This window comes from Malaclemys terrapin, chromosome 22 (assembly GCF_027887155.1).
Source record: "Malaclemys terrapin pileata isolate rMalTer1 chromosome 22, rMalTer1.hap1, whole genome shotgun sequence".
Classification (NCBI taxonomy): Eukaryota; Metazoa; Chordata; order Testudines; family Emydidae; genus Malaclemys; species Malaclemys terrapin.
The window spans coordinates 14,500,389-14,521,972 of record NC_071526.1 but is presented as its reverse complement, the minus strand read 5'-3'; the positions used below and the strand labels follow the sequence as shown (position 1 = coordinate 14,521,972).

The following is a 21,584-nucleotide window of genomic DNA, read 5'->3' as shown; positions in this document are numbered from 1 at the left end:
TACCCCCATCTTTGCAGGGGCCCTATCCAAGGGGGGACACCCCATTCGGTTGTTGGTACATTTGGGAGACTGCTCCCTCTGCTCTGCCCCAAGCAGTCTGGACATGAACTACCATCCAGCCCTCCTGGGCTGGCTCACATACACTGGTGTAAATCAGCAGTAACCCCAGTGCAGTCAATGGATTTACACTGGTAGAAGGCGACTTGCTCCTTCTCACAAGGGGCTTTTTTCTTAACCCGGCCCTGGTCTACACTTTACAATCGTGATCGACCTATCTGCAGCGCTCGGGGTGTAAAACATGTGAACCTCTCGTGTATACTTGCTACCACGGCTTAGGAGGGGTGTGGATTATTTACATTGACTGAAAAATCCCTTCCGTCAATATAGGAAGTGTCTACGCTCTGGGGGCTACAGCAGCGTATCTGCAGCTGTTCCCTGGTAGCGCCCGGAGCGCCCATGTGCCCTGGGACCACTGCAGGATCCTTAGACTTGGCGGGATCCGATTTTTCCTGGTACATGTCGATAAACATTGATTTCTCTGCCCACACCCAAACTGACAAATAATATCAAAATCGACAGACTGGCACAGTCAGAGAAATGCTGCTGGAGAATTTAGAGTCCCAATCCCGCCATGTAGACGTCTGACCTAGGCTTGTTACAAAAGGACCAGCGACTGAACAGTAAAACCAGGGTGGATTTGTCGCTTTAGGGGTATTTGCTGGGTGTATTTTGAAGTGTGATGCTGACCCTTTGTGTTTGAGCGGTTTTCTAAAGCTTTCTCATTCGGAGCCGTTCACCAATTGTCTGAGCCCCTCCATGATTTCCCACGACTGGGAATTTAAATCAATAAAAAGAGGAAAAAATGCTTAAAAATAAACACCTACATTAGCCATTGAAATTCTGCCAACCCTACGTATTCTCTAGGAACAAGCTGCAGCACAGTGGCACCCTGGGGCGTTATTTCGGGTGCCAGGGGATTGCGATAGGGTAGGGCAGTGTAGCTTTCGGGGAATGTGCCTGGTACGGAGCGGGTACACCGTATGGGGTTGGTTCTCATGCGGCTGGGCTAGATGGAGCGTGGTTCTGATCTGGCCTGGGGATTGCTCTGTGTCTGTGCTGGCGAGGGGAAGAAAGAGTGCTGGGATTGGGACATAAATCTCCCTGCCCAGCTCCCGTCCAAGCCGAAGCTCCCCAAAACCCCATCCTTTGTCTGGGAATGTGGAGCTCTGCTCTGGGCTGTGCATGTGAAGGCTGCAGCCTTTCCCCCTGGAGCCAGGGGAGGCTGGCTGACAGCGGATGAGTGGAGGTGGGAAGGCGGGTGCTACATAAGGAGTGCCCGGGCCCCTTTGCACCAGTGTGTGCGAGAGAGCCAGGCCCAGAGGAGTGGCTCCGCTGCTCTGCCTGCGTTAGGAGTCTGTCCTGCAGGGGGACGACAGGGCTTTTGCTGGCGAGCCCAGACTGCGGCTGTGCTGGGACAGGCAAGTTTCAGGTAAAATCCTCTTCTTTCCTGGCAGGGAGCTGGGCTCTAATGGGGTTTGCCTCCTCCCTGTGGGTTTTGCTGGAGCTGTGGGCGACGATTTCTGCAGGGAGCAGCCAGGGAGGAGGAGGGGGAAGGAATCCGCTTCATGGATTTCTCACTGCTTTAGGGGAACGGGAGAGACATGATTTTGTTTCTTGAAGATCTGGATTCAGCTTTAGGTTCAGAGCTGGTTGCAGTCCAGGAGGATCAGCTGCCAGCCGGTCCCAGCCCAGAGGGGCTGGCTGAGTTGGAGTGAATGTTGGAAGGCTTTGCAAATATTTCATACCTGCCTGGGTAGATGCACTATCGATGGGGGTTGTGTGGAGTGGGAAGGTTGGGGGGGTTACTGGGAGGGACTGGGACAGCTCCTAGATTCCTTATCCCTGGTGTGTGTAACAGAGGTGTAGCCGGGAGGAAAGAACACGGCCCCGAACAGCCAGCTGCTAAGATCTGAAGGCAGGGTGTGTTTGGGCTGGGGCTGGAAAACAGCCTTTCCGGGGGGAGCTGATTTCCCCTTTTTGCCGGCTTCCTTTCCCACCAGGGGATACGGCACCACACTTTACAGACCGGGGGCAAGATCTGCCCTCACGTTACGCCCCCCTACTTGACTTCAGCAGGGTTGCAAGAAGGGGAATGGGATCCAGATTTGACCCCGCATTTGCAGGGATGACTTCACCCAACACTGAAATGCAGCGTCCTCTGGGGTGGGACCTAACTGCTGTTTTACAGTCACACAGCAATGCTGCCCGGGGAACGCTCGCCCAGCAGTGAAATGCAGCCACCTCTGGGTGTTGTACAGTCGCCCAGCAATTACCACCGGCCGCCAGATTCCAAGCATTTTCCTGAGCCCACTTTAGCTTTGCAGCTCTGGGATTTATGCCCTGTGTTGCTTGTCCCAGACCTAGGTCAGAGGGTTAAGCTAACAAAATGAAGGCATCTTGCTTACCTTGCAGTAAGCACAGGCGCTGGCAAAAACAGATTGAAATTCCTTCCCTGCCTTTTGACCTTCGTCCCCCTCCCCTTCCCCGCCTAAGTTAGCTGCTGAGCCCTGGAAACTCATCACATTGTCTAAGTCCTAGATCCCAGCACTGTACATTCAGATGCACTTTCAAACCCCCTATCAGGAGGACTGGCCAGGGAGTTACAGGCAAGGCTGCTATCACCCAAGTGACTATGAAAGGGAGGGAAGGATTGAACGCAGGCTGGAGCCAGGAGCAGTGTGAGCAGGTACTGGACTAATTTCCCCTCAATCCTGTCCTGCAATGCTCTGCTATTCCCACAGCCCCCTGCTGCCCCAGGTCAGGCCTCCCCACCCACAGCTATGGTGACCAGACAGCAAGTGTGAAAAACTGGGACAGTGGGTGGGGGGTAATAGGAGCCTATATAAGAAAAAGACCCCAAAATTGGGACTGTCCCTATAAAATCAGGACATCTGGTCACCCTACCCACAGCTCAGCCAGTGCCCCTCAATTCTGCCCTGCAGTGAGCTCAGTCCTGCAGTCCGGGATACTACACTGGCCCTTGCAGATCAAAGAGACGGAGAGAGGAAAGCTCCGTTCTGACATGTCCCCGAACAATGCTGAGAGGAAGGTGAATAAAACCTCTGGGCAGGGATTGGCGTGAGGGGAAGAGCTGCAGGAAACATCCCTGAGGTGTTGCATTGCAGGGCAAAAAGTCACACACACTTCCAATTATTTTCACTCTTGGTGGGCGGGTGGATCCCGCTCTCGGGCCGGATCCACCCTCAAGTGGCCACCGAAAGAACAAAATTGGTTTAATCCCCCGCTTTGGCGACGCTGGTGCAAACGGGGGCTGGACGCTCTGGTTTCAGATTAAAAGCATCACAGATTGAGTGAGTTGAAGGGTAACAGTTTCAAAAGTGCCCAAGTGTCCTTGGGCAAATCACTTAGTCGCTTTGTGCCTCAGTTTCCCCACTGCCCTGCCTCACAGGGAGTTGGGCTAAATCCATTAAAGATTGTGAGGAGCTCAGAGGCGAGAGTGATGGGGGCCAGCTAAGTCCCAGAGATGGACAGGAATAAGCTACTCTTACACCAGATTCAGAACATCCCCCCCCAGGGGCTCGCACCCATGTAACTAAACCAGTGCCAATTCTTGTGTCGACGCCTGGGTTCATGCAGTTATACCTGGGTCACTGTGGACAGGGGCTGCAATGGCGCAGCGAGGCCCATGCAAAGCCCTAGTGTAGATGGGGTACTGCCGCGTGAAAAGAGGCTTGCGCTGGGCACGTCTCAGCCTTTACCCCAGTGCAGCAGCTGGAGACCTGTGTCTCCATCGCCCAGTCCCTTGTGCTGTCACTTACAGCAGTGTGGAGTGAGCGTGAGACGCTGCCCCTCACGGGGATGTTGATTCCCACCCACTCTGCACTGGTGAACGTGCCTGCACTAGGTGCTGTGTGTGGGAGGATCGGGCCCCGAGGTTACATTTGTGCAAAACGCCCCAGTGCAGGCAGGCTACCAGAGCAGGAGCGCTGGATGATTCCTGGGGAGGGGGGATTCCAGATGCAGGATTGGGCCTCTCTGGCCCCACATGAATGCCACACCGCGGACCAGACTCCCCCTGGCGTTGGCATGTAGGGCCTGATTCTGCTCTGAGCCTGTGTCGCTGCAGAGGAGCGTGCGAGAAAGCCTTGGTCCATGTACCGCAGGCCAGTGCATGATGGGGGTGGAGTCAGGGGAGGACATGCACAGCCGCATGTCCGGCAGCCCCCTCCCTTTAGAACTGAAACCCCCGAGTGCATTTGAGCTGCTGCATGGAGCTCACCAAGCTGCGATCAGACGGGGCCCCTCCCCGCCCCACGCTATGCCCTGGTAACAGCAATGCTGAGGCAGCGTGTGCGGTCCAGACACACAGCCTGGCCCAGCCATGGAGTGCCTCATAGGCTGTGGCCCGCCATGCTGCTCCCACCCCCCTTCAGAGGCTGCCCTTGGCTGCCCGGCGCTGGAGACGAAGGCCGTAATGGCTGCACTGGCCTGTTCTTGCTTTCTTTCTCCAGTCTGAGGGGATTAAACAGGAACATGCTCCGATACATTCCTGGCAGCTTCTCGCTGCCCGGACTAGTCTGGGAGCAGCATTGCACCGCGGCTGACCTGATGGTGAAGGCAAAGCTGGTATCACCTCCTCATAAGCCAGGCCCTGCGCAATCATGGGATTTAATGAAGAATAAAGATCAGCTGCTTCTCCTGGTGGGGGAGCACTCAGGGGTCCCATTTTCCAGTTTCTCTCTGCAACCAGCAGGGCTAGAAACTTACTTAGTTTTTTAAACGGAAGCTGAGATTCTCGGGGAATCACCTGACTCCGGGAGCTGGGGCTTTAAGGTAAAATCGCAAAGATCCCGAGGCTTGCAACAGAATCAGGAGAGATGGCAACACTAGCAGCCAAAGTCTGGTCTTATATTAAGCGTGCACAGAGCTTACAGCTGGCTTCTGCTGTCTGAGCTGCTGGGAGCTTGGGGCCCAATTTTATCAAGCTCCCTGCTAGCCTGGGCTTTGATCCTACATAACCTGCAGCCTTGATCCTATCTAACCCGCTGGGAGCCCTCACCTAGGTTATCTGATGTGCAGGGAACCCAGGTATTTTGTACCTTTATCCTGGTAAAGATTTGGGAAGCAACAAACAGATCATTTCTTCCCACACCTTGCAAACAACCAGCACCCCAGCTCCCGCCTTTTCCCAGCCAGGTGTGATGCTATGTGACTGACAACTGTCAATCTGCTTGGGAAGGGAACACCCCCGACTTGCATCTCCCTCTGGTCTCTTAGGGCCAGACCCTGAAAGGTGTTTGGGTACTTAACTCCCAGATGGTGCCTAAATACCTTTGCGGCTCTGAGTGATAGCTCCCAAGCTCTGCATCAGTAGCTCTGATGAATCAACCACCTTCTGGGGTGGCTTCCATGGCAAGAAACACAAAAGGGAAGGGAATCTGTCCTCTGCCCACAGCACTTAGGACAGAGCCATTCGTTAAATCTCCCCCTCTCCCTCTGGGCGATGCCCTTGCTCGTGAGTTTCCAGAGCAGAGTCCCTTTTGCAAGCTGGGCGACTGGCTGGTCGGTGTTTCACGCTGTCCTGCACAGGGGCGCAGAGGATGCATGGTGTCTCCTGCAGGGCCGTGCATGCAAGTCTGGCAAGGGATTATGGGGGATCGTTCCTGGAGAGTGGAACTAGCTGACAGCTCCCCTGGAGGGTAGGTCGCTGCCTTAGCTCCCTTGTCCCCCGTACTTGTGCATCCACTGGTGCTAGCCGCATGTCGCATTTTATGAGGCTGCAGTGGGGCTTATCTGGAGAGCCTCTGCTGGCCACCTGAGTGCTGCCCTAAAGGAGGATGTCTCATGGCGGCGCTGTGGCCCATGCCGTGCTGATGACCCGAAGCAAGCACCGGTGCGGGTGGCAGTGTGGCCTGGGTGTCCTCGGGCTGGTTGCATCTCATCCTCGGGCTGGGCAAAGCTGGGAAAGCTCCGTTCCAGGGTCTCCTGGCAGCCACCAATTCACTAGCCCCCATGGCAAGTCCCACTTGCCTGTGTTCGGAAGCCCTGCTGCCACGCACCTGCCAGTGGCCTGGGGCCCGAGGTGAGATCATGGCGACGCTCGTGTCCCTCAGGGTTCATGTCCCCCTCTGAGCTCTTAGCCCAGCCCTAGGAACGAGGCTGTGGGCCAGGAGGTGCCTGTGTCCACTCCGGACCCTGCCTTCCTCACGTCCTGTCCTTCTCTCTCCCTGCCTGGCCCCTGCAGATCCAGGGACGTCGGCCCAGAGATGAGGCTGCTGTGGACTCTCCCGACCCTCTGGCTGTTGGCAGCAGAGGATCTCTCTGCCCACGGGGCCCGGACCCGCAGAGAGCTGGCACCGGGCTTGCACGAGCGGGGGATCCGTGACGCCGGCGGCTCGTACTGTGAGAGGAGCGATGCCTGCTGTGCCGGCAGGGACGACGCCTGCACCGTGCCCTACCTGGATACCATCTGCTACTGCGACCTCTTCTGCAACCGCACCATCTCCGACTGCTGCCCTGATTTCTGGGAGTACTGCCTGGGCATCCCGCCCCCCGTGCCTGTGCACAAAGGTAGGTGGGGCAGACCCCCTCCAGCAGCTCGCTCTGGTCTGGCCCAGGGCCTCTGGGTATCCCCATGGGGTCAGCAGCAATGCAAGCACAGTCCCTCACATCCACACAGCTCCCACCCATCCGCCTGCCCCAGAGCAACCCCCATAGCTCAGTCCCCAGGTCCTGTTCAGCGCTTGGCTTCTCCACCGAGGCTGCCAATGACAGACCAATCGTTCCGGTGGAGTTTGTGTAGATCAAACTAGGCTGGGACCCACCCTCGCCACCCAGACATCTATCGAACGGGGATAACGTGTGGTCCCACCTGCTGCAGGATTTGAACCTGCAATCTCAGTGTTTCCTGGCTCTCAATGACCCCCGCCCCTCTATTCTCCTGTGGAGTCAACAGCAATTCCACTCAACAGGGCCTCTGTTCCCTCTCCTGCCCACTTGGCTGCTGTCCAGCAGCCATCCCCCTGTCCCCATCCATAAGGGGACCACCCCAGGGTCAAACCCCCAGACACGGGGAGGCGTCTCCCTGCGCCCCCTGCTGGTCTGCTCGGCACCGGGCTGCCTTTGGAGCCTTCCCAGAGGACGTTGCCAGTCATCGGTCTCTCCCTTATCGCAGATCCTACTTAAGATGTGATCATTTCCTTGGCAGCTGCGAGAGCTCAGCCCAACAGCGGCTGGGAATGTGTGCACTTCACACGCGTCATAGCGGCTTTTCTCTGGCCCCGGGCTGCGGGAGGGGGGGCCGGGGGGGTGCCAGCAGCCTTTCCTAGAGCTCTGCCCGCCTCTTGAACGAAGAGTCGTAACCCCAGAGGTGCCAGGCGCTGGAAAACTCATGGGCCGGGAAGGGAGACCTCGCATCCTGTTCCTGGGCAAACCCAGTCCTGGCGTAAGAGATGTAAATGCCACTGGAGACAATGGAGGTTTGGCTTCCTAATGCCCTGTCTGACTTTGCCCTGGGGAGTAACTGAGAGCAGAATTTGGCCCAGTACATTCCAGTTCCATTTCTAGGAACATAGAGCCTCAGCTGGTGTAAATCAATGTGAATGCACTGGCGCCCTGGTGACTTCCACCAATGGAGAATCTGGCCCACATTAGTTATTGACCGTTCCTTAGCACCCTTCGTCTGAAGGCCCTGCAGCGCAGGACAGCCTGTGGGCTGTATTCTGTGTGCCGTTACACCAGAGTAAATCCAGATAACGCTTTTGCCTTCAGCGAACTCACTCCAGAACATCGCCTGGTGCAACTGGACACAGAATCTGACCCTAGGTAGATAAATGAGTCCCTTTGCCCGGGGCTGAAATGTGGCAGCTATCGCCTAGCAACGCTGCCCGGCCAGCTGGGATGGGGGAGTGAACAAGACGATGGTGTCTGCTTTGACCCTGTCAGGGGAATTCCAGGATAAGGAGCTGGACTGGAATTTGGCCAGTTCCATGCGTAACATCCCTACACTTGAAAATGGGACCTTTCATTGTCCGGTGCTCAGGGCCTTGCGTTGATGCTGCTGTCACTGAGATCAGAACCTGATCAGTCAAGATCATGGTCCTCAGAGCCACGTATGTTTCACTGTCATGTTAACCCTGACGTACCTTGCTGGGGAGACTGCATCCGCTGGGCTGTGTGTCCCTCCCTCTGATGCGTGTCACAAAACTCTTTCTAAGAAGCCATTGAGGAACCAGCCGGCGTACAAAGATGAATAAAGCGTTTGTAACTGGGGCCTTTATCGAAAATGTTTCCAATCCACAGGGGCGTGGGCGAGTCTGTCGCATGATCTCACCCTGTGAACGCCGCTCTCTGGGAATGACTCCTGCCCTCCCCACCGCAGAGTCCAATGGTTGTGGCACAAACCACCGGGCGCTCTTTACTCCATCGCCAATCAGGGGGCCGGTGTGCACCCTTTTTGGAGTCGCGGAGGGGTTGGCCTGAGAGGGGGCTCTGCGGCGGCCACGCTGGGACATGAGGGTTCCATGCTGGGAGTGTGGAGAGCCGGCCCCTAAGCCAGGGGGCAGGTTCTGATCTGTTACACCAGTGGGAATCCGGAACTATTCTGGATTTACATCCGTGCAGCTGAAAGCAAAGCCTGCCCCCCCTCCTCCCCCGGTGACTGAGCTGTGGGGAGCAAAGAGGAAAGCCTGGGGCACGTTTACATCAGAGGGTGCAGGGCATGAATCACACCTGGGACACGCTTCGCTTGTCTGGCACCGAACCCAAAACCGCACAAACAGCCTCCCCTGCACCACGAACCAATAAATCAGAGGGTGAGAAGTCACCCCCACCCCCCCCCCGTCTCCAATTGCACTTTGTCCAGCTGCCTTGGCACACCTCCTGGCTGGGAGCCAGCAAGGGGAGGAGTGGGTTAAAGGCCGGCAGGGCAGTTCAGCTCAGTTCCAGCAACAGCTGCATAACTGCACAACCTACTGGCCCCCGGAATAGTTGGAAGGACCCGGCTCCTCCTCCCATGAGTCAGAATTAAACCCTTTCATGTCCTGAGACACAAGAGCGGTGCCCTCTGGTACAGCTCAGGTAGGCCTGGAAAACCTGTCTGAGATTGGCTGTGATACAGAGGGGTGCAGAATATTTCCAAGGCAGACCCCAAACCATTCTAAATGGGCAGGGGGATTAGTTTGGAAGGGTGGGCCAGGGGTTCGGGCGCTCACTTGGGATCCGTTCCCTGCTCTGCCACAGACTCCCTGTGTGACCCTGGGTGACTCACTTAGTCTCTCTGTGACCACGGCTCCTTATTCTGCGTGGGCTGGTGGTATGGCTTATGGTCCTGGTGCTGCTCCTTTGAAGTCAATGGAAAGATTCCCACGGACGCTATGGGGAGTTGCTTTGTGGTAGCAGTGATCTAACTAGTCTCACGCGTACCCCTGTAGAACAGTTCCTCACCGTGGTCTGTTCTTCACCTCTCTCCTGTTCAGGTTGTGATCGTGGTGGACACAAGTACCCAACCGGAGCCACCTACAGAGAAAACTGCAACCTCTGGTGAGTGCATGGGCTTCTGATCACGGGTCTTGCTGACGCCAGGCGTTGCTAATTATTTCCCGAGCTGCTAATGAGCTGTTTGCCGTCAGCTAAGTCCGATGACTCAGGTTTCTCTTTAAATCATTCAAAATGTATTTTTCCTTAGCGGAACCCCGTCCCCAAGATTTCCGCCTCGTCCCCTGACAGAGAGATCTCACAAGGCTCCCAGTGTGCTCAGCGGGAGACCCATCGCTTGTAAAATGAGACTGCACAGAGCATCAGAAAATGTGTTGTAGGGGCCATCTGCACTGGCAGGAGAGTGGGGCCAGAGGCATGACCTGTCACAGATTCCAGCGTTCTCTGATGCCAATCCACGGGGGTTTGGCTGGCGCTGAGATTTGGGTGCCAGTCTCCTTGGGAACTGCCAGCTTTTCCCTGGCCTGCAATGGAATGGCACGGGCTGCCCAGAATTTCCACGGCAGAGCCATAACGCAGCCGTGGGGTTTCTGGAAACTGGGCCTGCATGTTTAATGACCCACAGCGAATCCTTCGACTTGCCCAGTGTTAAATTGGTGATGAAATCCCAGGTTGGGTCAGTTTCGGGTTCATCACTGTTTCCTGCAGAGGTGTCACCGAGACCAAATTCTGCCCTGATAACCCCGCTGTGGCTTAGAAATGTAGGTCTGGAAGGGACCTCAAGAGGTGATCTAGTCAAACTCCCCGGGCTGCAGCCCCAGCACAGGCAATGGTTGGCCTCCCTTTATGAAAGCTGGCTATGGTTGCATCACGAATGAACCTCCTTTCTCAGCGGCATGCTGAGAGCTGATTCCAGTCTTTACAGCCCTTTCCAAAGTATCTCTGGAATCCTAGAAATCGAGATGGGAAAGACAGATTGGGCTGTTATGCCTCTCCATGTACAAAGAGCAAACAGATGATTTAGGTGCGAATGGCATTTATTTTAGATGAGGAGAACAACGGAGAACAAAAGACGTCTCTATGCGAGAGCGCAGTGTGCGCGCGCATGTGTCGCCTAACAGTCTGTACTGAACTGAGCACAAAATGGCTGCCCACTTCTCCAGAGAGCAGGAGCCCTGTAGATTTAAAGGTGCAGGATACAGAAAACGAAGGCATAAAAGCATCAGAGCTAAATACACCAACTGAGCCTTACTGTAGATCAGGGATATCCCTGCATGCTCATAATGGGCCGGATGCTTGTCTCCGTTACACTGGTGTGAATCCGGAGTGACTCCACTGATTTATACGGATGTTAGTGCAGCACCGTGTATCAGCTGGTAGGAAGCTCACCCGCGAGCCCATGCAGCCCAGCATTGAGTTGGGAGGATACAGAGTGTAGGACAATCACAGCAGAGCATCTCTGGAAATCCCCCCGCTCCCCAGCCTGGCTGTCTCAGGAGCCAACTCTCGCTGGTGTTTTATCAGCAGGAAAGCGGGGGTGGGATGCACTCAGTGTTGAAGCAAACTCTTCCCTGACCAGTTCCCAAGCTCCTGGGGCCGCAGGGGTCAGACCCTGCCCAGGGCGGGGGCTTCAGTAAGGGCTCAAGGTTCCCAAGATTAACCGGCCGCCTTTCCTGCAGAAGGGGAAGTGTCTTCCAGCAGGGCTGGGCCTTTGGGGGCTGAATGCTCCTCCTGCCAAAATATTCCCAGTCCTGACCCCACGTCGGACTTAATAAGCAATTCCCCTTTCAGCTCTTACTCCAGATGCATCTGCATCTTGTGTGACCCCTAGCTACTCCCACTCAGTTATCTCTCCCCTGTCCTACTAGACCCCCCAGGCAGATCCAGCCCTGCTCTGGCCCAGAGTTAGAGGCCATTAGGTCTCTCTCCAGCCATAAGGAGTGCCCTGCTGCTCCCCCTCCCAGCCTCCGGCACAGCATCATGCTAGGGCAGGTAGGAAGGGCCACTGGTGACCTGGTATGGTTGCCGTAAGGGGCTGCTCTAACTTACCCCAGGGGCCGCTCCAGCCCCCAGAGCGGCCTAGAGTCTAGGAGGCAGAGGTGGTGTGAACGTCTGTGAAACCTCTGTTTACTTCCTGCCACGGGACTACTGGGCACCTTACAGACGACCCCTCCTCCCCCCATTTTTAACAGGGCCTGCTCTGCTCCTTGATTTAGTTCCTGAGAGCGATGCAGTGTCTGCACCCGGGGCAGTTCCCCGGGCTGGGCTCCACCCTGTGGATTGCAGCGGGGCGAGATCCTCTCCCCAGGGGTTAATAACAAGATGCTCTAGCAACCCGGGCACCACCGTGTGTGCGGAGACCAAACAGCAAGGAGGGGGAGCGGAGGGCTTGGAAAGCATCTGGGAGGCCGTGGAATTTGAACTCTGGCTTTTTCCATTGCCTCATGCGATCGCCAGGCAGAGGGGAGGGAAGATCCCCCGGGGTTATAACACACACAGGAATGTTGGGCCTGAGAGAGGAGCCTGCGACCCCTGGCCCCAGGGGAGGCTATCATGGTTGTTCCTGTTTCCGGTGAGCCCTTTCCCCCCTGAACAGTGATGTGCTTCCCTCCCGGCTGGGCTGGGGGCCCACCTAGACCCACGTGGACTGTCGGGACGTGGCTGGGGCGTTCGGCGGGAGTGGGGTGGGAAGGGTTAATTGGATGTGACTGTCTTGCTTTTCTATAGTCCCATCCGTGCAAGGATCTGAAATCGCTTAATGAAAGGGTCATCAGTGAAGTGATCCCCTCCTCCCCAGAGTCTTATCTCCATGTCAGACGGGAAACTGAGGCTCCGGGAGGGCAGCTTGTCAGAGCCAGGAATGGAACCCCGGAGTCTTTCAGTGCTAGCGAGTGCAGCGGAGCTGCCAGTCGCTGATGAGTTGGGGTGGGGCAAATTCATGGACCCCAGGACCAGGGGAGAGGAGCGGCCCGGGGCGTGGGCAGTCACATTCAGCCCTGTGCCCCTGGCGCCCGGCACAGAGGCTGCCACCCTCCCAGCAGCCCTTCCAGGAGCAGAAATGCTTCTCAGCCCTCACAGCTCTGCTGCCTGGGGCCTCGGGGCAGGGAGGGGCGTCTCCTGTGATCCCTGGGGAGGGATGGCCGGTTACTCTTCAAACCGCTGATGGTTTCTAGCAGGTTATAAACTGTCCCCTCCCTCCGCCTGGTTGCTGAGAGCTCCATTGAGCCAGGGAACAGGATGAGGGGCACACAGCTCTTCATTGGTCCTGGGCAGCTGGCTGTGGGAGGGCGGGGGGGATATCTCCTCTCCCCCACCCTGGCTGCGTTCCCACCCTCTCTCCTCTGTGGGGTGGCGGCGAGGATGTCGCTATCCACACCCCAGTGGAACACCTGCCTCCATCTGCCCAGCGGCACCCGCCCAGACTGGCCAGGCAGCCCCGTGCACCCAGTGGCGGGAGCCTGGCAGCAGGGTTGCAGGGGCACCGGACATCCAATGCCCCCCAGAGGGGCAGTCGTCCCCTGCTGAGCGGAAGGCAGGCGAGATCTCCCACTCAGCGTCTGGGGAGGGAAGTGTTAAGGCTGGGCCCGGGTCTGCCGGCTCAGCTCTGTCTATCCTCGGAGAGTCCTGACGGCAGCTCCTTCACCTTAAAAGGAAGCGCAGCCTCTCTGGGCTGGAAAAGGAGCAAAAACCAGCGGGGCTCTTGGAGAAAATACCGAGCATTGCTTGGAGCTTGGTTAATGCTGGAGAAGGCTTGTGTGAGCTCCCCGTGGGCGCCAGGGGACTGGAGGTGCTGGAATGGTGTGTGGGGGGGGATGGGTTTCATTCGGTGCCTATGAGAGTGAGGGAGCTCAGGGGCCTGCTTCATGCTCCTCACCCCCCAGCTCTCCACAGCTCTGCTGCTGCACCCTGATCCAGAGCTGCAGGTCCCCCCCCCACACACACAGCCCCGCGGATCCCCTGCCGCATGGGGCACAGGACACTTGCTGGACTGAACTAGAGCCAGCGGTGGCTGCTCTGTAACTTGGAGTCTTGCAGTCAAATCTGAGGATTTCAGTGACTCAGCCAGAGGCGCTGGGCCGGCTGCAGGAGCCGGTGGGCGACTCGGTTCTGCAGCCTGTGCCGTGCAGGAGGTCAGAGATGATCAGGATGGGTCCTTCGGGCCTGAAACTCTCTGAGCAGGGCCTGCTCTTCCTTTCCTCCCCAGCTCTTCTAATGCATCCCAGGCCTGGTCTCCACAGAGACGTGATATCAGGGTGACTCTGTCAGGGAGGGGTGTGAAAAACCCACACCCTGGCACTCCATAGATGCAGCCAGGGCGGTGGAAGAATGGTGCCTTTGATGGGGAAGGCGGGATGGAGAAACCCGTGGGGATACAGCGTTATGTCGCTGCCGAACCCGTAACGCAGACGTGGGCTGGCTAGGTTTCCCCGAAGGTTTAGTACAGACTCTCTCGTGTTCCCTGGTTTTAACATGGGCTGCTGAACTAATGGAAAGGCAGCAATAGCTGCTCTGAACCTTCCCCCAGCTCCAGAGTTTGTTGATGTTTGCAAAAGCCTGGCTAACTTTCAGCCTCATTAGTTTTCATCCCATGCTCCTTTGCCCTTCCAAGCTCCAGCAGGGACCAGCAGGGGAACGGGTCACAGTCTTATGCCAAGGACTTTCTGGCTCAGTTTTGTAGACCCACGTGTCTCCAAAGGTGCAGAGAAGTGAGTTTAGTTGCTTCTCTGAAGGCAGCATCCAACCCTTTAAGTGCTGGCAGGGCGAGCTCTACTGTTTTTGCCGCCCCAAGCAGCGTGCCGAATTGCCGCCGTGGACGGCGGGGGCTGTCCATGTGCCGTTAGGGCGGCACGCGTGTTTCCGCGGTAGTGGCAATTCGGTGGCAGCTTCTGTCTTCAGCCGGAAGACAGAAGCTGTCGAATTGCCGCCGCGGGCAGCTGAACATAGAAGCTGCCGCCGAATTGCCACCACCGCGGAAACACGCGTGCCGCCCTAACGGCACACAGACTGCCCCCGCCGTCCACGGCGGCAATTCGGCACGCTACTCGGGGTGGCAAAAACACACGGAGTGCCGCCCCTTGCAGATTGCCGCCCCGAGCACCTGCTTGGAACGCTGGTGCCTGGAGCCGGCCCTGAGTGCTGGCTTGCAAACGGAGCAGAGCGTAGGCGGATGGGGTGCTGGGGGTGGGTTGTGGGAAGGCACAGGAGCTGAGGCCGATAGCTGAATCACAACTCTGGAGCAACAATGGATGCAGCTTCCCTCGAGATCCACTATCGGCTGCCACCTGGGGTAGCTCCCCCAACTTGTGCCGTGGGCAATGCGTGGCTGAGGTGACTTTGGGTGCAGCCGGGGAGCGAGTGAGAGGGAACGACTGGTCCTGGCCTCACACGACGGATCTCTAGCGCAGGCAGACACGTAGCGGGTCCGTCCCGCGCCGTTGGCAAGGCCTTGTCCCACAGTTCCCCAGCTGGGCCTGCTTCCCTGGCTGACCCTTCCCTTATCTCCTTCTCTTCCCAGCACCTGCAGCGGGAACGGGGAGTGGGACTGTGAGCAGCACGCCTGCCTCATCGATGGCGAGATGATTGATGCCATCAACAGAGGGAATTATGGGTAAGAGCCCTTTGCCGGGTGGGCGGGGAGAACGGTTTGCCATGGCCTTCGAAAGCCTGAAGGTTGGAGGTGTCGGCGTTCCACTGCGGGTCCACGGGGCAGCCCGATGCTCTGAGAAACCTGCAAAATGCTGAGCCAGGTTCGCTGAGAGTGTTTGGGTCCTGGTAGCTCCGAGAGCCCCCAGCTGAGATCATGGCCCCATTGTGCTCGGCACTGTACAGACACCCAGTGAGAGAGAGCGCCGGCCCCACAGAGCTTACAGTCTGTACCGACAAGCCGGACGCAAGGCGGGAGGAAGGAAGAGTTCATTACAGAGGGAGAAATGCTGGGCAAGCGAGGGTTAACATTCTGCCCTGTGCCTCCAAGCCTGCTTTTAGTAAATGAAAAGTCCTGACAACCGTTCTGAGAACGTTTTCAGTACCAGTGCCCCCCCCAAAAAGGCAGCACGTTGGGGGGGGGGGGGGAGGTTTGCGAAAAAAGAAAAATTCCACCCACCGACCAATTTTGAATGAAAATTTTCGGTTTAGAAAAAAGGGCCCTTTCTGGTTAGAAAAATGTCGTCCCGCTCTAGGGTACAGCCCCTGTGCCCCATTGCCTTGGCACATCAGAGCCAGGGCGGGGGATGGAACCTCTCCTGAGACGTGTGAGCGTCTGGTAGCCAAACCCTTCCCTTAAAATGCTGTTAGACGCCCCTTAGCACCTAGAGAGCACGGCTGGATTTGCGGTGAAGGCACTGGCCGGACACCTGGGTTCCGTACCAACCACTGCTGTAGACCACTAGAGTGACCTTGGGCAAGTCCCTTAGCCTGTCTGTGGCTCCATTCCCCATCTGTACATTGGGGATACTAGCACCGCCCTCCCCTGCCTCCCCGGGAGCGAGAGAGTGAATGTATTAAAATGCTGATGCCACAGTAACGGGGCCCAGATAAGGGCCTAGGACGGCGTGGCTAAGTCCCCTTTCCGTGTCAGGGACCAAACCAAAGCCCTGGGCTCAATGTGACCGTCTCTGGAACGGGCCACACTGACCTTGGCGGGGAGGAATCCGGCGCTGACCCTTCTCAAGCCCTGAGGTGGCCAGACGTGGGCCCTGCAGCCCAGGCCCATCTCTGTGTTAAACACCCGCATGCCCCCAACTAGCACTTCCAGGGGGTGGAGCTGGTCAACACCCTACAGCTTCAGGCTGAGCCGTCCACGCCTGGGGTCGTGAGCGTGTCGGGGGTGCTTTGCTCTCTAATCGGACCTGCGCCTGTCCCTCGCTAGCTGGAGAGCCGCCAACTACAGCCATTTCTGGGGGATGACGCTGGACGAAGGGATCCACTACCGGCTGGGGACCATCAAACCACCCCCTACGGTCATGCACATGAATGAGCTGCAGGTGAGTCTGTCTTGCCTGGCCCAGGCCTTGAATAGCGTGGGGATTGGGTTTAGTTCCTGCCCACTTGAGACTAACTCTCCCGTCCCAGCCTGCAGCTGGGATTTGATCCCTGTGGGGGGCATTATCCCCATTCTACAGATGAGCACTGAGGCACGGGGCAGATTAAGTGACCAGACCAAGGTCATACTGGGTGTCTGTGCCTGAGCTGGGAATTGGCCCAGTCCAGCACTGACCTTCCTTCCTACCCTGGTAGGGCCTTCCTCCTTGTGCTGGAAATGGCTCCATGCTTTGGCTCAGGGCTGCTGCTCTCTGCCATTGATTATTGCCGAGCTGCGGAAGCTCCGGGCTGTCCCGATTCGATTTCATACACCGGCAGCCTTTCACCGCACAGCCTTCCCGGGCAAGTTCCTGAGCTGGGGCTAATGCCCGTGAGGATCCACGTGGCAGGGAGCACTATCAGGGCCTGCCTGCCCACAAATGCTCACCGGCGTGCGGACGTGCCCAGAAGCGTGCTGCTCGCCCGCAGGCAGTGATGCTAGCACACACCTGGGATCAGGGACTGGGGTCGTGTGCTTCTGTCCGGAACCCCAGGAGGCAGGACAGCCGCCGGCTATGGGCCAGTCACTGCCCAGTTATGGCGGCCTCCTTTGACAGCCGGCTCAGGCTGCGGGCAGGGGAAAGGGGCGTGTTCTCTGGAGGAGGCTGCAGGCTACCCCAGGGAACCCCCAGTCCAGGGGTACAAAGCCACGTCGGATTTTTTGGAAGACTGAAGTGGGCCGATACTCCCAGGCCTGTAGTGGAGGCTCCGTGGGGGTCTCATTGGACCTGTTCCTCTGGAAACCCCAGCTCAGTAGCTTCAGCCTTGCGATCCCTGGATTCTTTTCCTCTCCTTCCCCTGTTTGTTTCCCATCGGAAAGCGAGGTCCGCGCCGGCCCCCGGGCCCCTGCTGTGCCGCTGCTGAGTCTGCAAAGCCAGCCTGCTGCACGGTGCATTACCCCGGACGCAGTCTGTCCCTCCAGGCTCCTGCCAGAACAAACACGCGGGCAGGGGCTGCCAGGGCACGACACTGACGTCGCCCGGGCTCCGCTCCCGTCCAGTTTCCCGTGGAAGGTGGCCCCTGCCGGTGCGTGTGGAAAAGCGACGGGGCACTGCTCAGACTCATTCTGTTCCAAGCACGTTCTTGGAGAGCAAGACGCTGTTTTTCCAGTGGGGGCTGGGAGGGAAGTCAGCTGGCTCGGCCGGGCAGGAAACCCAGGCTGTCAGCGGATGGGACAGGTCGTTAGTCCAGCTTGCGCTATTGTTCGCCTGCTGCTTTTTTTTTTTTGTCTCTTGGCGCTTCTGCTTGACCCGGGACTCGGGGGTGGTCTAAGCCAGGGCAGGAAGAGGTGTGAATGGGGGGAAAAGGCCAGTTTTCATTTTGCTTTCCCGTTTTCGGGGATTCCCTGTACTCATCTGAGCCAGGCGCGGGGGCTGCGTCCGATCGGGTGGGGGCTGTTCCTGCCCGACACAGGTTGCCATGACGCGGGGGTGGCAAAGATCGGGGCGGTCAGGCGGTAGCATGCTCAGATTCCATTAACGACCTCGGGGCAGCAGCCCCAACAGCGCCTCCTGGTGGTGACGGCAGGCAGCAGTGCAGCAACCCCATGCCAGGCCAGGCTGCGGGTAGCACCCTGGCCAAGTGCGCTAGGCGGTCAATCCGCACCCTACCCTGCTCTCGCTGAACAGAGCTAGTGCTTTAGAGGCCTGTACTTTGGGGTCAGAGACCTTGGGTGCGATCCTGGCTGGGAACTCTCTCGCTGCATTGCAGGGACGGGGCAAGTCTGTACGGTCGAGGCGTTTACACCATTCTCCTTCACCTCCACACCTTGCCAGCTGGCGGCCTCTTTCCCCCAAGGAAGGAAGGCCAGACCAGACCCCTGAAATAGTCTTGTGCTGACCCCAGTCCCAGCAGTTCATATTTATCCCTCCTCCCGCTGGGAACCTTGAAATCATCAAGGTGTGGAGGATGGAAAGAAGGGTCCCTGTTGTTATGGCCTGGCTTTGTTTTTCTTGGAGTGCCCCTATCGTTGGTGCGCGATCGCTCAGGAGAGAACATAGCGCAAACATCAACGCGCCTTCCCCTCTGAGCTCGGGGGCAAGGGCGGACCACGGTCCGAGGCCGCAGTGTCCTTCACTCCCTGACCATGTGTATTTTTAGAGACGTTTCCTAATCACACATAAATGCTCCGCATTTGAATTGCATCCGCCCCGGTGCATGGCTGGCGGCCGGCTGGGGGCTGGGCAGTGTTGCCCAGGAAGGACTCCCTGAATTCACTCCAAAACGAAAGGCAGCCATTTGTTCTGCAATTGGAGGGTTGCAATTCAGCCAGGTTTAAAGAAAGCCTGTTGTTGTTCCAGTAGCCCAAGAAGCCGGCACCTGAGCTCAGGGCGCCCTGGTGCGCACACCCAGGGGAAGACAGCCCTGCCCCAAGGCGCTGGTAGTGTCACTAGACAAGTCAGAGGAAGGATTCGTATCCCCGGTTTGCAGTTGGGGAACAGAGCTGCAGAGGGTGAAAATTTCCAAAGAACCCAAGTCAATTAGGAGCCCAAAGCCCATTGACTTCCAAAGAGGCTCTTACATGCCTGTCCCTTTTGAAGAAGGGACTTAGGCACTTTGAAAACTTACCCAAGCCAATGGGAGTTAGGCACCTACATCCCTCTGAGCCTAAGTGACTGGCGCAGAGTCAGTGGCAAAGCCAGGAACTGGCCCAGAGCTCCCAAGCCCCAGCCCAGTGCCTTTACCACAAGCCCATCTCCAGTTTAACACCCACCAAGTGGGTCGGGGTTGATTGCCTGCTTGGGGGAGGTTTGGATCCTGCAGGAGGCTTTTGGCGGGGGGCGGGGGGGAAGCAAAGGCTCCTGGGGAAAGGGGAAGAGGCCAGGCTCTCAGCTGGCCCTGGGGTATTGTCTCTAGAAGGGCTCCTCTCTTGAATGCAGCCTGGAACTCCAGCCGCCCTCGGCCGTGGTGTCCCTGGTGCTCTGGCACTGAGCCCCTGTGGCCCGCTGAGGCTCCCTGTCTCTGCCTCTGCAGATGAGCATGGACACCAACGAGCGGCTCCCCAGCCATTTCAACGCAGCTGACAAGTGGCCCGGGTTGGTCCTCGAGCCCCTGGACCAGGGCAATTGTGCCGGCTCCTGGGCTTTCTCCACGGCAGGTAAGGCGCCCGTTGGGCAGCAGTGCCGGGCAGCGTGCCCCGGCAGGAGGTGGCCGGTGCAGAGAGAAGGAGCCCTCTGTACCCGCTCACTGGAAGACCCCTGCCACTCCCTCCCCTTGCTGCCATGGCTCTGCCCATTGGCGTGGTGCATAGAATGGGCCCGTCCGTCGTGCCAAGTGCCAGCTGCTCCCTGTCCCGGCTCGGGCCCCTGGGGCTGAGGCTGATTGGCTGGGGGAAGGGAGAAGAGTTGTATCTGCTATGTTAGGAACCTCCTAACCACGTGCGTTTCCTCCAAGCGGTGGCATCGGACAGGATCTCCATCCATTCCATGGGACACATGACGCCCGCCCTGTCCCCCCAGAACCTGATCTCGTGCGACACTCGGAACCAGCAGGGCTGCAGCGGGGGCCGGATCGACCGGGCCTGGTGGTATCTGCGCAGGAGAGGGTGAGTGTGGTACAAAGGGTGGAAGGGCGTCAGCAGAGCTTTGGGCAGGGGAGGGAGCCCCGGAGTGGGGCAGCGGGGGAGGGGGCTGCAGGGCAGAGGTGGAATGAATCAGCTGAGCTGTGTCTGGGAGTTCAGGGCTCAGAGAGTGGGGGGCTGTGTGTATGGCGGGGGGTAGGAATATAGCAGGGGGGTTGTGGGGCACTGGCAAAGCTGCAGGTGGAGAGGGAAGCCCAGGGCTGGAACAGCAGAAGAGCGATGGGTTGGGATCAAGGGGCATTGGCAAAACCAGGGGGGGAGAGAGAGGGCAGGACTTGTTGCACTGTGCCCAGGAACAGGCTGGCATTGCCCAGAGAATGATCCATCCCCTGGCACGGTCGCCTCCAATCTGAGACGGAGCCAGCATTGGTCAAGCCATCCTGGAGCTGCACTGGGTGTCCCAGCCCTCCCCGGCCCATCATCCCTGTGCCGGGGGCTGGCGCTTTGTCCCACCTGCCGCTGTGCAGCCCTCTCTTACCCCCCACTCTTGCCTCCCAGGGTGGTGACTGACAGCTGCTACCCCTTCACCAGCCGGGAGAAGGACAGCGCCCCCGCAGGCCGGCCCTGCATGATGCAAAGTCGCTCCACGGGCAGAGGGAAGAGACAAGCCACCCAGCAGTGCCCTAACCCCCAGACCCACTCCAACGAGATCTACCAGTCGACCCCCGCCTACCGCCTCTCGTCCAGCGTAAGTGCCGCTGCCCCGCCCGGAGCCCTCTGTGGGCGGAGGCCAGCCCCCGAGGGGTTAACGCTGGCTGGACCTGGGCTGGCCCAGTCCCACTCGCTCAGGGACAGCAGGCTCCAATCGGGAGGGCATTGGAGGGGTGGGGTGAGGGCCGTGCCGAGATTAAAGCCCAGGGTCTCCCAGCTGCCACCACCTCCCGGCCCGGGTGTGACCCAGCCCTGCTCTCTGTTTGCAGGAGAAGGAGATCATGAAGGAGCTGATGGAGAATGGGCCCGTGCAAGGTAAGGGATGCGCCAGCTGGACTGGACCCACCCACCACCTGCCGCAGGGAATCCCCTTCCCATCCGACTCCGGCACAGACCCCGCTACCCGTCCAGCCCCAGGGAGCCCCCTCCCTCTCCCGCAGACCCTGTTACTAGTCCCTGGCTAATGCAGAGGAGGAGGGCTAGGGGGTTGGCTTCCATTTGGGCTGCTCCTCCCCCCCCGGGAGTGGGGTAAAGGGGGCATGCCCCTCTGTTGCTATCCCTGGCCACATCCGGCGCCCGTCTCCAGGACCTCAGGGGTGGAGCTGGCAGGGGAGACATTAGCCTCGAGTGCTGGGCTTCGAGGATCCCTTCAGGGCTTAGGCACAGAGCAGCTCAGTGATGCCAGGGGGCTGTGCGTGCCGGATGGCTGAAAAATAAAGGATTTTCCTGGTGGAAATGTGGGTTAGGCAGCCGCTCAGCAGGGTTTTGATGTCTAAATGTTGGGCATAGGTGCTTTGTGAATCCAGCCCTCGGGTGC

General features: G+C 58.2%; 1 protein-coding gene across 2 annotated transcripts in view; it reads left to right on the top strand.

The window, feature by feature from the left end:
- Positions 1–1,376: 1,376 nt before the first annotated feature.
- Positions 1,377–21,584, top strand: part of TINAGL1 (tubulointerstitial nephritis antigen like 1) — a 28,985-nt gene continuing 8,777 nt past the window's right edge. Inside the window, exons 1-9 of one of the 2 annotated variants that reach the window (XM_054012012.1) lie at positions 1,377–1,478; positions 6,266–6,591; positions 9,498–9,561; positions 14,972–15,064; positions 16,325–16,439; positions 19,510–19,633; positions 19,930–20,080; positions 20,615–20,804; positions 21,037–21,082. In XM_054012012.1, the coding sequence (XP_053867987.1) occupies positions 6,288–6,591; positions 9,498–9,561; positions 14,972–15,064; positions 16,325–16,439; positions 19,510–19,633; positions 19,930–20,080; positions 20,615–20,804; positions 21,037–21,082 (1,087 nt within the window). In that variant the 5' untranslated portion in view covers positions 1,377–1,478; positions 6,266–6,287. Of the gene's footprint in view, positions 1,490–6,265; positions 6,592–9,497; positions 9,562–14,971; positions 15,065–16,324; positions 16,440–19,509; positions 19,634–19,929; positions 20,081–20,614; positions 20,805–21,036; positions 21,083–21,584 lie in introns of both variants that reach the window. The other variant, XM_054012010.1, reaches the window with a different exon arrangement.